Here is a 12,363-nt window from a genome sequence, read left to right on the forward strand (position 1 = left end):
TAATCATGAGTCAACTGTTTCAGAACCATGCTCAGATGAAGCCCAAACAGCAGCAGGTTTGCTCCCCTCATGGGTCTCAACATTGAGATCCCAGCAAGGTCAGGAGCTGCAGTGTAGTCTGTGCCGAAGGGCAACTCAAGTCGACTAAAACTTGGGGGGAGGGAGATGGGAAGTATGGCAGGGAGCAGCTCCACGGGGAGGCCATAAACATGTGCTGGTTTAGAATCTCGAGGATCCTGGGTAGATGGTGCATCTATGATGGCAAGGCAAGCATCTCAAGAGAGAAAAAGTGATGGAGTGAAGCCCAATAGTATTTGGGGAAGGTCGTCAGGCATAGTTTTCATTACTGTAGTCTCCATGCACATGGATGCATGAATGAGAGAACTCATTGGAGTCCTCCAGCATAGGCTTCGCCACGGTGGGGGGTGGTGGTGGGGGGGGGGGGGGGGGGGGGGGGGCACGAGGCCAGGGGTAGGCCAGTGCTAGGTATAGGGCTTCCCACTGGCTGAAATGTTCAGGGTCAGGAGAAACAGCTTCCAAGAATATGCTAATTAGATGGATCACTGCAATTTGTACACCAATCACCTCAGGCATACAAGATGCTGGTGCCAGGCAAACCTGCACTTCTACTAACTATGGTCCAGATCTGAAGAAGTGGCGGGGGGGGGGGTGAACTTCCTGCCCACCCCATCACGAGATTCACCATGCTGCTCGTACATGCATACGTAATGAGTTGACCAGCACGAGATCATGCACAGCCAGCCAGCTCACCACCCAAACCTGGCCCAAACTTCCACTCCTGCCCTCCAAATTTATACTCTAGGCCAGAAGATTCTGCCCAGTGGGTCTGACTTCATTCCAGTAGCATCAGAGATTATAATTATAATTCAGATTATGAGGGGTATAGATAGGGTGGATAGGAAGGTACTTTTTCCATTAGTAGAGGGGTCAATAACCAGGGGACATAGATTTAAGACAAGAGGTAGATGGCTAAGAGGGGAGTTGAGGAGAAATCTTTTGAGGGTGGTGGGAGCCTGGAACTCACTGCCTGAAAGGGTGGTTGAAACTCTTGTAACATTTTAGTATTTAGATATTCACTTGCACTGCCATTGCCTCCAGGGCTATGGGCCAAGTGCTGGAAAATGGGATTAGTGAAGTCAGATTTGTTGACCAGCACAGACATGGTGGGCTGATTAGCCTCCTATGCTGCAAGCATCTGAGTCAATGAGAAAGCAAAGCCATGGCTCTGCGAGCTCTCATTCTGCACTACTTACACATGTGAATACTGAAAAATGTCAGTGCTTTTACTGGATTAAGGTTTTTTTTTTCTGACACTTATTTCCATGCATCACTATCTAATATAGCAACACAAGAGTCAATCTTGCAAATACTAAATCAGCTTTAAATCTTCAAAAACCTCAACAATACATTAATACCCCATTTAGAGCATTTTCGAATAGTGTGATTTTATTTTAGAGTGTTTTTTTTTAAATTAGGGAAGATTTTCAAGTAGCACTGGCAGCCATGACCTCAGTTTTCAGTTTAGTGTGGTTAAATTTTAATGGACGGAATAGGCTACTCCTGTTATTCTAAATCTATGTTCCAGTCTGTCACAGCAGAACTGGATTTTTGTTACCGTCCCCCTGCTCAGAATGTGCTGCTCTGGGTTCACCTAATTCCAGCCAGAGCCAGGCTTGCAGCCTTTTGGGGCCCCAGTCATGATCCCAAACTCCAGGCACGGAGTCTGCAGTTAATTGCTCCTGAATTTTCATTTACCATGCTGTTTTTCAGGAACACATTGGATGCACTTAACGAAGGAAAGCTGCACCAATACCTGTAGCAATACTAGTAAAAAAAAAAATCGGGGCATAGAAATGAAAGAAGATAACATCTCAATGGTGCATACTCGGTAAACACTTTATCCTTCATTAATAACATAAGTTAATGGACTGGTCAGGTGAGCAGAAAAGTGGCAAATAGAATTCAACCCAAAGAAGTGAGAGGTGATGCATTTGGGGAGGTAAAACAAATGCAAAGGAATACACAATTAATGGGAGAATACTGAGAGTTGCAGAGGAAGTGAAGGACTTGAGTGAATGCCCACAGGTCACCGAAGGTAGCTTGATTAAGGTGGTTAAGGCAGCTTATGGAATCCTTTATTAACTGGGACATAGAATACAAGAGCAGGGAGGTTATGCAGGAACTGTATAAGTCATTAGTTAGGCCATAACCTGTGTACTGTATGCAGTTCTGGTCACCTCATTGTAGAAAGGATGTAATTGTACTAGAGAGGGTACAGAGGAGTTTTATGAGGATGTTGCCAGGACTGGAAAGTTACAGCTCTCTGAGGAGAAATTGGATAGACAGAGATTGTTCTTCTTGGAAGAGAGGAGGCTGAAGGGAGATTTGATCGAGATATACAAAATTGTGAGAGGCCTGGATAAAGTGGATGGGAAGGGCCTATTTACTTTAACAGAAAGGTTAGTGACTAGGGGGCATAGATTTAAAGTGATGGGTAGAAAGATTAGAGGAGATGAGCAAAATCTTTTTCACCCAGAGGATCGTATGAGTCTGGAACTCACTACCTACAAGGGTAGTAGAGACAGAAGCCCTCAACTCATTTAAAAAGAAGTGTTGAGATATGCACCTCAAGAGCTTTAACCTGTAGGACTATGGACTAAATGCTGGAAAGTGGGATTAGGATAGGTGGCTTGCTTTTTTCTGCTGGCACAGACACAATGGGCCAAGTGGTCTCTTTCTGTGCCATAACCTTTCTATGATTGTAAGATGACAGATCAGACAGCACACTGTACAGACTGGAGACTTGTTAATCAATAACGATTTCCTAGAAACACAAAAGAACAAAGGTATATACATTCACAGACAACTATATAATCAGGCAGCAGATTCAACCCAAGGATCCCAGTTTGCAACGCATTTGGATCACAGATTTAAGGTAATTGGCAAAAAAAAAAAAGCAATGGCCAAATGATGACAAGCACTTCCACACAGCAAATTATTTAGGTCTGGAACGTGCTGCCTGAGTGCAGTGGAGGCAGCTTTAATCAAGGCATTCAAGGAGGAATTAGATTATCTGAAAAAGAAGAATGTGTACAGTTACAGGGAGAAGGCGGAGGAACGGCATGAGTGAATTGCTCCTTTGGAGAGTCTGAGCAGACATGGGTCGAATGGCCTCCTTCTGTGCTGTAACTACATCATACATCATCAATGTGGCAAAGCATACTAAAAAAAAGCTAAAGCTACCTAACTCAAACTTACCTGCATTTTCTTAAGGTTAGGAAAATCCCCAGGGGAGATTTGATGTTCTCGTTCAATCCTGGCATATATCTCTCCGAGGCTGTTGATCAGTTCTTTCTTCTTGCTGTCCTTACCAAACACAGCTGGCATCTCTTTCCGTAAGGAACTGATGATGTAGGCATGAACCTGGGAACAGGAAAAACAGCTTAAATTAACAGTAGTTGGTTTATGTAAGCACGTTTTAGGCAACAGAAGACTGCAAATAATAATTTTTACTTCTGGTGTGTTACAGAACCACAATGGCATGCAGAGGTTCCAAGTTCAATACTTTACCACCATGGCAAGATGCAAAACTGCATTCTTTACAATCTTGTTATTTGTGGACTACATCAGATAAATCATGAAAGTTCCCAAACAACTATTTTTAAGAAATCCACATGTTGACTAATATCCTCATAGAAGGGAGCCTGCTAACCTTACCGTCTGGTCTACAGATTATTCCAGCTCTCACTACATAGTTGACTTTTAATGCCCTGAAGTGACAGTAAGTAAATGACATATCAAATGACGACAAAAAGAAAAAATGTTATTAAAAAAATCAGAAAGATCCAGTGGCAATGATCCAGCAATCAGGCTCATCAACTTTAACCCCAAACTCATTCCGATAAGTTTCCTTTCTTTAAGCAAGGATTGTCTCCATTTCTGCTCCCTCATGGAACCATGACAGGCTTCCCCTTCTCACCTTCTACCCTACCAGTGTCAGTATTTAATGGATCATCCTCCACAATTTCTGCCACCTCCAGCGTGATGCTATCAGCAAAAATGTCTTTCCTTCCTGCAATACATTTCTCCCTTTCAGCATCCTGACCCACTCCTTAGTCACCCCAAACACCCCTTCCCTTTCCTACAGCACCTCTCCACGCAAGTGCAGGAGCTGAAAACAGTTGTGTTAAAATTCATTAACAATTGATTCCAGACTCCCTGCCTGGAGTCCATGATCACTATCCAGCCTCAAAAAAAGCTGCAAGCCCAGCTCTGGCTGGAATTAGCACCAGGCAAATAGTCTGAGCAGGGGAACAGGGACAGAAAGATCCTCCCTTCTCTCTACTGAAGGTCCCAAACATTTCTTCCAGCTAAAGCTGCACTTCACCTTCACTTCCTGCAATTCAGTATATTGTATTCACTGCTCACAGTTTGGCCTCCCTGATGTAGAGACCACCAGATGCAGAACACTTCCATTCAGTCCACAAAACATGGTTCCAAGCTTCCATTTGCCTGACATTTCAATTCTCCACTTTGCTCTCACTCTGACCTTTGTCCTTGGCCTACTGCAGTGTTCCAATGAAGCTCAATGCAGGCCCAAGGAATAGCGCCTCATCTTTCAACCGGGAACTTATACACACTTCTGGACACTGAGTTCAAGAATTTCAGATTGTAACCTCTGCCCCCATTCTCTTTTATTTTTGCTGTTTTTTCCCTCTTAGCTCCTTTACTTTCATATGGTAGCTGTTCACTCAAACCTCCTCTAGTCATCTTGTTTCCTTACTTATCCCAATACCACTCCCTTTGACCTTGCAACACTAAACCTTTTGGCATTTGATCTCCTGCCTTCCCTTCTACTTCACCACAGATCTTCCCTTGTTCTTCCCACCCTCTCCCCTTTCACTTGCTCAAAACCTATTACATTGCTAACTTTTCCCAAAATTAAAGAAGGGCCACAGTTCTGAAGCATCAGTTCTGTTTCTCCATAGATTCTGTCACGTGTGGTGATATTTCAAGCTTTTTCTGTTTTTATTCAACTTCTCAAGCCATCCTGACTTTAATGCACATGGTAGTCCTTCATTGCCGCTGTCCTGGAATTCCTCGCTGAAGCATGATCATAGAGTGATAAACATGGTCTTGTAAACATTGCTCACATCCTGAGAAAAGAAACAGGGTAGAAAGGATGTTTCCTCATGTGACAGAATCTAGAAATACGGGTCACTGTTTTAAATAAAGGGTCGCCCATTTTAAACAGAAATGAGGAGAAATTTTTTCCTCTCTAGTGTCGTCAGTCTTTGGAACTCTTTCTCAAAAGGCGGTGGAAGCAGAGTCTTTAAATATTTAAGGCAAAGATAGTCAGATTCTTGATAAGCAAGGGGGTGAAAAGTTGTCGGGGTAGGAAGAAATGTGGAATTGAGGTTAAAATCAGATTAGTAATGGTCTTATTGAACAGTGTAGCAGCCTTGAGGGGTTGAGTGACCTACTCCTGCTCCTAATTCATATGTTCGCATAGACTAGAACAATTGAGATATTTTGGACAATGAAGTTCAATGTAAGCTTAAGAACAGCATCTCATCTTTTGATTAGGCACTTGATAGCCTCACTGACCTCAATAATTTCAGGTCATAGCCTCTAAACCCATTTTTCTTTTTTGCAGCCAGCAGCTATTGGTGGTGATTCTGCTTTTGCCACTTGCACCTACTCCTTGGCTCACCTTTTGTTTTTTTTTTTTACTTTAAATTATTCATTCATAGGATGTGGGTGTTGCTGGCTGGGCCAGCATTATTGCCCGTCCCTAACTGCCCTTGAAAAAGTTGTGGTGAGCTGCCTTCTTGAACCGCTGCAGTCCATGTGGTGTAGGTACACCCACTCTGCTGTTAGGAAGGGAGTTCCAGGATTTTGACCCAGCAACAGTGAAGGAACAACAATAAATTTCCAAGTCAGGATGGTGAGTGGCTTGGAGGGGAACTTCCAGGTGGTGGTGTTCCCATATGGCTGCTGCCCTTGCCCTTCTAGATGGTAGCGGTTCTGGGTTTGGAGGGTACTAAGGAGCCTTGGCAAGTTCCTGCAGTGCATCTTGTAGATGGTACACACTGCTGCTACTGTGTGTCAGTAGTGGAGGGAGTGAATGTTTGTGGATGGAGTGCCAATCAAGCAGGCTGCTTTGCCCTGGAAGATATCAAGCTTCCTCAGTATTGTTGGAGCTACACTTATCCAGGCAATTGAGAGTATTCCATCATGCTCCTCACTTGAGGCTTGTAGATGGTGAACAGGCTTTGGAATGTCAGGTGGTGAGTTACTCGCTGCAGGATTCCCAGTCTTTGATCTGCTCTTGTAGCCACAGTATTTATATGGCTAGTCCAGTTCAGTTTCTGGTCAATGGTAATCCCCAGGATGTTGATAGTGGGGAGATTCAGTGATGGTAATACCATTGAATGTCAAGGGGCAATGGTTAGATTCTCTCTTGTTGGAGATGGTCATTGCCTGGCACTTGAGGCATAAATATTACTTGCCACTTGTCAGCCCAAGCCTGGATACTGTCCAGCTCTTGCTGCATTTGGACATGGACTGCTTCAGTATCTGACGAGTCACAAATGGTGCTGAATTTGTTGCATTGCCATCCCCTTTTTTGATTTGCAGCATCATCCTTTTAAACTCCCTTGCTTGGCATCCTATCATAAACCTTTTTTCTTCCTCTACCCTGCCCCAGTTTCTTTCCCTGTCTCTAAGTGGCAATAGCAGAAGAGCAGGTGGGAAGGCCATTGGAAGCAGGTGTCACAGGTGTTGACAGGAAGAAACCGGACAAGGAGAAAAGGAGAGAAAAAAAAGATAAGCATTTAGCTTTGTAGGGCAAGAACAGACTATTGTGACAGTATAGGTTGTGGATCTTGAGAAGGAGGTAGAAACAAGGTCATCTCTTCTGGAGTGAGAGTCCCCAATCCCACATAGCTTAGTGCTACTTTGGTAGCATTTACCTCAAAACCTGTAAAGAAACTTCATAGGGCAAGTTTCCCAAATTAGAATGCAGAAAAATGATTTGCATTCCAATTGGCCATCTCACACCAACTAGAACAAAATGAAACTTGATTACTTGTCAATAACTGGGCACTCAAATCACAAAATTGTATTGAACTTTGCCACAATGGACTAGATTTTTTAAAAAGTGAAAGCTCACCTGAAACTGCATACTTAACGATAAAGAACGTTTGCATACAAACTGTCTAATGCAAAAACATAAGAGTTCTGATTACAACATTACTTCCCTTATTACAACTAGTGAGTGATAAATTCCAACTTTCTCTACATTTACAATGTTCCAGGAACTAATTTGCATCCCAATAGGAAAGTGCATCCGCTAAACTATTTGGGGCTGACTACATCAAGGTTGCGGATCATCAACTTAGCAAACCAGCTGTTCTTTAGTGAGAGATTGTCCAAGAACAACAAGCTAGGCGTCGCACACACTCAAAACATGACCAGGGACAGGGAGACTCTGTAGCAAAAGGCAATTGTGACCTTAAATCACCAGGACTTAAAAAATTGATTTTATAATGACTGCAAAAATTTGATACCCACCCACTCTGCTTCAGCACTCGAAAAAGCCTGCCTTGCCCCACCCTTTCCCACTCATGCAAGAGCCAACAAGTTTCAAAATCATACTTTCCACAGCTTTGGTCTCCTTGCTGCCCAGTGCTGCTGACTCAGTATGGCTCCATGTGCACTGGCAGCCTTCCTGTATCTCTTCAAAAACCAACCATTCTTTACATATATGCTTAAACTGACTTCTACAGGCTAACCCACTACGAACTGTATAGAGGCCAGCCTCACTGGACCTCTGTACACGGGTACTTTGGAACAGGCATCAGTTAAGGATCAGTTCATTTCTTCCCTGACTTGATAGCACCTCAACATGAATCAGTTAACTTAACACAGGCTGGATACTGAACTTGGGATCCTTGTGTTGTGTGGTTCAGTCACACTCTGGGATGTGCCTTTATACACTGAGCCTTCTCACTTGCCCCTGCCTTTACCAGATCATACTATTTTTTTCTGCTGGGAAAAAAAAAATTATCCTTTAGTAAGCTTGGCAAAAGCCATGAACATTCTGTTTTAAAGGGAACTTCATTAAATATGTTTTAATGAAAAGGAGAGCTGCTGGATACAAACTAGTATGGCAGATGGTTATTTAAAATGGAACAGTCAAGTTAGCTGCCTAGAAGGCACAATCAAGTGAGAGTCTGAACTTCTGGGTCTCAATTTCAGTATCAACGTACTGTTGAGTTATATTACCAAATCAATAGAGCATCAATCTAAAGCTGTGCTGAAGCTTCATAACAGCCTGGTCACTGAGGCAACGTCAAAGCCCAGGAATGACAGAGAGGGTCACTCATTTAAACTAGGGTCCTAGAGAATAGAGCTTTGAAGGGAAGGCTAGGAAAGCTCAAGATTCTTTAGCCCTAAGAGATGAATGAATGAATGAATGAATGAATGAATGAATGAAAAGCAATGAAGATATTCAAAATGCAAAGTGGAATAGAAGAGTGTAATGCTCAGCACCATTAGAGATTAAACCAAGAGTGCAGGACAAGGATGCTTAGGTACAAATTGATACAAGACAACTGTAGGCTTGCTGTCAGGAAGCACTTCATTTGCATTGCATGATGAATATCTAGCTGACTCTACTGGGCAGGCAACCAGAAGCAAATGCTCAAACATTAAGAGACAGTTTTATCACTTCAAAAGTAATTTATCTGTTGTGAATAAGTATTCTGATGAGGGATTGAGGTGCTGTACAAATATACGTATTGTTTTTTCTCTCTCTTTCTTAGCAGCCTGGGTCTTGAGTCAGCTAACCCAGCTGCTCACCCTTATTTATTTTCAATAGTGTTGTCTTCCTGTAAAGCAGCTGCAAAGTGAAAGCCCAACCCTGTACATGTATGTAGGGCAGACTGTGACACTGTGGTCAATGCATATGCACACACTAATGACCCACTGACAGTGACTTATGACAATGATGGATTGATTTGTCCATGGTGATGTTGTGTTATAGTCTTAGCCCTAAGTAAGAAAATGGGCCATTCTAACTGGTGAAAAAATAAATCCAGTACTGGTTTCTGGCTGCAGGAGAACCACACTACAGGAGCATTATCAATGTGGCTTTTAAGGCCTCTATGGAAGCAACTTTTTAAGATTGGATCGAATTGCTTTTTTATTATTTTTGTATTATGACATATCCTTAAAAGTCCACCTATGATTAAGTTAGTCCATGCAAAATTCAAAGTAGAAAAATAGGTTATACTGATATTAACGACTTGAGTAAATGTAAAGCAAATGCTCAACACTGCATCAAGCTTTTATTCCTTACTGATTGCATATAGGAGCCATAGGATTTGCACATATGCTATTTTCTAAATGATCAAATGTAATCTCACCACTAGAATTCTTCTGCAGACCAACAGTCAAAACCAGTAAATAATTAATCCAGTAACTAGTCAAGGCAACCAGCACAACCAAGATGCTTCACTATTTTAAAAAGACCGAAAAGACTACTTAAAAAAAAAAAGGTCTGAAGGATAGGCGAGAACAGTCAGCTACGGCAAGTATTTCCAAGTGACACAAACAGGAAAACAAATTCAAGCTCCGGAAACTCTCGGGATGTATATGTAATAATTCATTTGCAAAACTGTTTCCCTTTTAACAAAAGAAGAGCACCTTGACCTTACAAGTGAGTTGGAAAGGATCATTATTAAAGTTGATTATATTCCAGAAATCATCTTGGACCAAGTACAATAGATAGCCTGTAACATTTATTTGGGAGTTAGGTCTGAAAGATGCAAGACTCCGGGATTGAAAAGTAACCATTCTGGACTAGCAACTTCATGTTCAGTGCGTAGCGGAGACCCAGGTAGCTCAACAATAATTTGTGGGAAGCTAGGTGATTCAGCCAAACCAACAGTGGGAATATAAATTGGTTACAACATTTCCCAAGGTTGGGGTCTGGCAATCTTTAGCTGGAATTTCTGATCCTGCTGATTATCCAGTGACCAATCCTGGAAGTGATGCCTAGGCAGACAGAATCAAATCCCCATGTTAACTCACAACATAAGCTGGGCAAGATACCAGATGGCTGCTCTGTTTCCACTCACTCCTACTATTTGAGCTGCAGTATAAGCAACCCTGTGCCTTCTCAAAGCAAACATTGGGGTCTGTGCTTCTTTGAGTCATGTGAAGGTCATTTTTTGGGTTGAAAGTTATAAACCTGGTGTGACTATTCCTTCAATCCCTTCATTTTAGGGAAAGCGTTTAAGGGGAAGCTAGACAAGCATTTGAGGGAGGAGGAAATGGAAGACTTAAATGAAGGCAGGTGGAGTCTTGAACATAAATTCCAGCATAGAAACAGGCCATTCGGCATCCATGCTGTATATCCTATGTAATAATGAAAAGCATGTTGCAATTTTAAGATATATGCTTCTATATCCAATAATCAGCTTACTTATTCTAGAAATAAAACTTTAAAATACCTGTTTTCAGCAAATATATTGTGTATATATACAGTCAGAACACCACCAGGCCACCTAGGTAATGAATATGCATTGTTCTCCAAGTTGGAACTACATCAGGTGGGTCAGCATTTCTTTAGTAGCAAGTATATTAACAGGCTAGGATTACAAACATTTTTAATTAAGATTCATGTTACCCATTGCAATTAACTTTGAATACTGCATGCTTTGGATATGCTATTCAAATTCCCCACAAACACAATGGTAAAACTGAAAACTACAGTCAGCGTTCACTCAACACCCTAGGGTTGATTCCAGGGCCGAACCCACAGGAGAGCTACACTTGAAGTATGCATGGGTTGGAAATGGGGTCATATCATTGTAGGTTTAATCCTGTGAAACACCTTGGGATTTAAGTGATATAAATGCAACTAGTTATACTTTTGGTTCATAGTAAGATCTTTTTCAGTTTCAGGGTGTCCCAAAGCAATTTACAGCCACACATATTTAAAAGAAAAATATGATAGAATCTCAAAATCTGGAAATAAAAACTGCTGGAAACACTCAAATCAGGCAGCACCTAGGGAACAGTTAATGTTTCTGTTAAATGATTATCAGGACTGGAAACAATAAAGATATAACAGGGTGAGGCAGGGAAAGGGACCTTCACTATAGAGGATACAGGAAGCAGCTATAAATCAGGAAATGGAAGGGAGGAAGGGACTATGGCGATTGTAATTTTCCTGAGAAGTGGTGCTGAGTAAATTGCTAGAGTTGCAGGTCCTGATGGACTTCATCCTAGTGCCTTAAAAGGAGTGGCTAGTGATATAGTTGATGCATTGGTTTTAATTTTCCAGAACTTCCAAGATTTGTGAAGGTCCCATTAGATGGAAGATAGCAACTGGAACCCATTATTCAAAAAGAGAGAAAGAAAGCAGGAAATTAGCCAGTTAGCTTTACATCTGTCATAGGGAAAAATGTTGGAAGCTATTATTAAAGGAGCTATAGCAGGGCACTTTGATAAGTTCAAGGTAATCAGGCAGAGTCAACATGGCTTTGAGAAACAGAAACCATGTTTAACCAACAATCAAATCAGATGGAGTACAGCTGCATTAAGTTTCAAGAAAGTAAGGCAAGGCAAGGCTGGATGGCCTCTATTTTAATGCCAGGAGCGTTACAGGTAAAACGGATGAATTAAGGGTGAGGATTGACTTGTGGAATTGTGATATAGTAGCCACTGAGATGTGGTTGAGGGAGGGGCAGGATTGGCAGCTCAACATTCTGGGATATAGAATTTTCAGGCGAGATAGGGGACGGGGTAAAAGAGGAGGAGGCATTGCATTATTAGTTAAGGAGTCAGTTACTACAATGAGAGATGATATCCTGGAGGGGGCATCGAATGAAGCATTGTGGGTAGAGTTTAGGAAAAAAGGGGCAACCACATTGTTACATGTTTATTATAGACCCCCCAGATAGTCAGCGGGAAATTGAGGAGCAAATATGTACACAATTTGCAGAGGTGTGTAAAAACAATAACAGGGTAATTATATTAGGTGATTTCAACTTTCCCAACATTAATTGGGATAGGCATAGCGTTAAGGGCTTGGATTTCTTGAAATGTGTACAGGAGAACGTTTTAGGTCAATATGTAGAGGGTTCAACAAGGGACGGCGCAGTGTGGACCTAATTCTGAGGAATGAAGCCAGACAGGTGGCTGAGGTGGCGGTGGGTTTAAGCATTTTAGTGATAATGAACACAACATGGTACAGTTTAAGTTTGTTATGGACAAAGAAATAGACAAGTTGCAAATAAAATGTTTAGGATTGGGATAGGGTGGATTTTA

General features: G+C 41.9%; 1 protein-coding gene across 1 annotated transcript in view; it reads right to left on the reverse strand.

The window, feature by feature from the left end:
* Window positions 1-12,363, reverse strand: part of LOC121278228 (EH domain-containing protein 3) — an 88,715-nt gene that overhangs the window by 9,338 nt on the left and 67,014 nt on the right. Inside the window, exon 5 of the mRNA XM_041188448.1 lies at window positions 3,280-3,444. Coding sequence (XP_041044382.1) covers window positions 3,280-3,444 — 165 coding nt within the window. The remainder of the gene's footprint in view (window positions 1-3,279; window positions 3,445-12,363) is intronic.

Source organism: Carcharodon carcharias, chromosome 5 (genome assembly GCF_017639515.1).
Source record: "Carcharodon carcharias isolate sCarCar2 chromosome 5, sCarCar2.pri, whole genome shotgun sequence".
Taxonomy (NCBI): Eukaryota; Metazoa; Chordata; class Chondrichthyes; order Lamniformes; family Lamnidae; genus Carcharodon; species Carcharodon carcharias.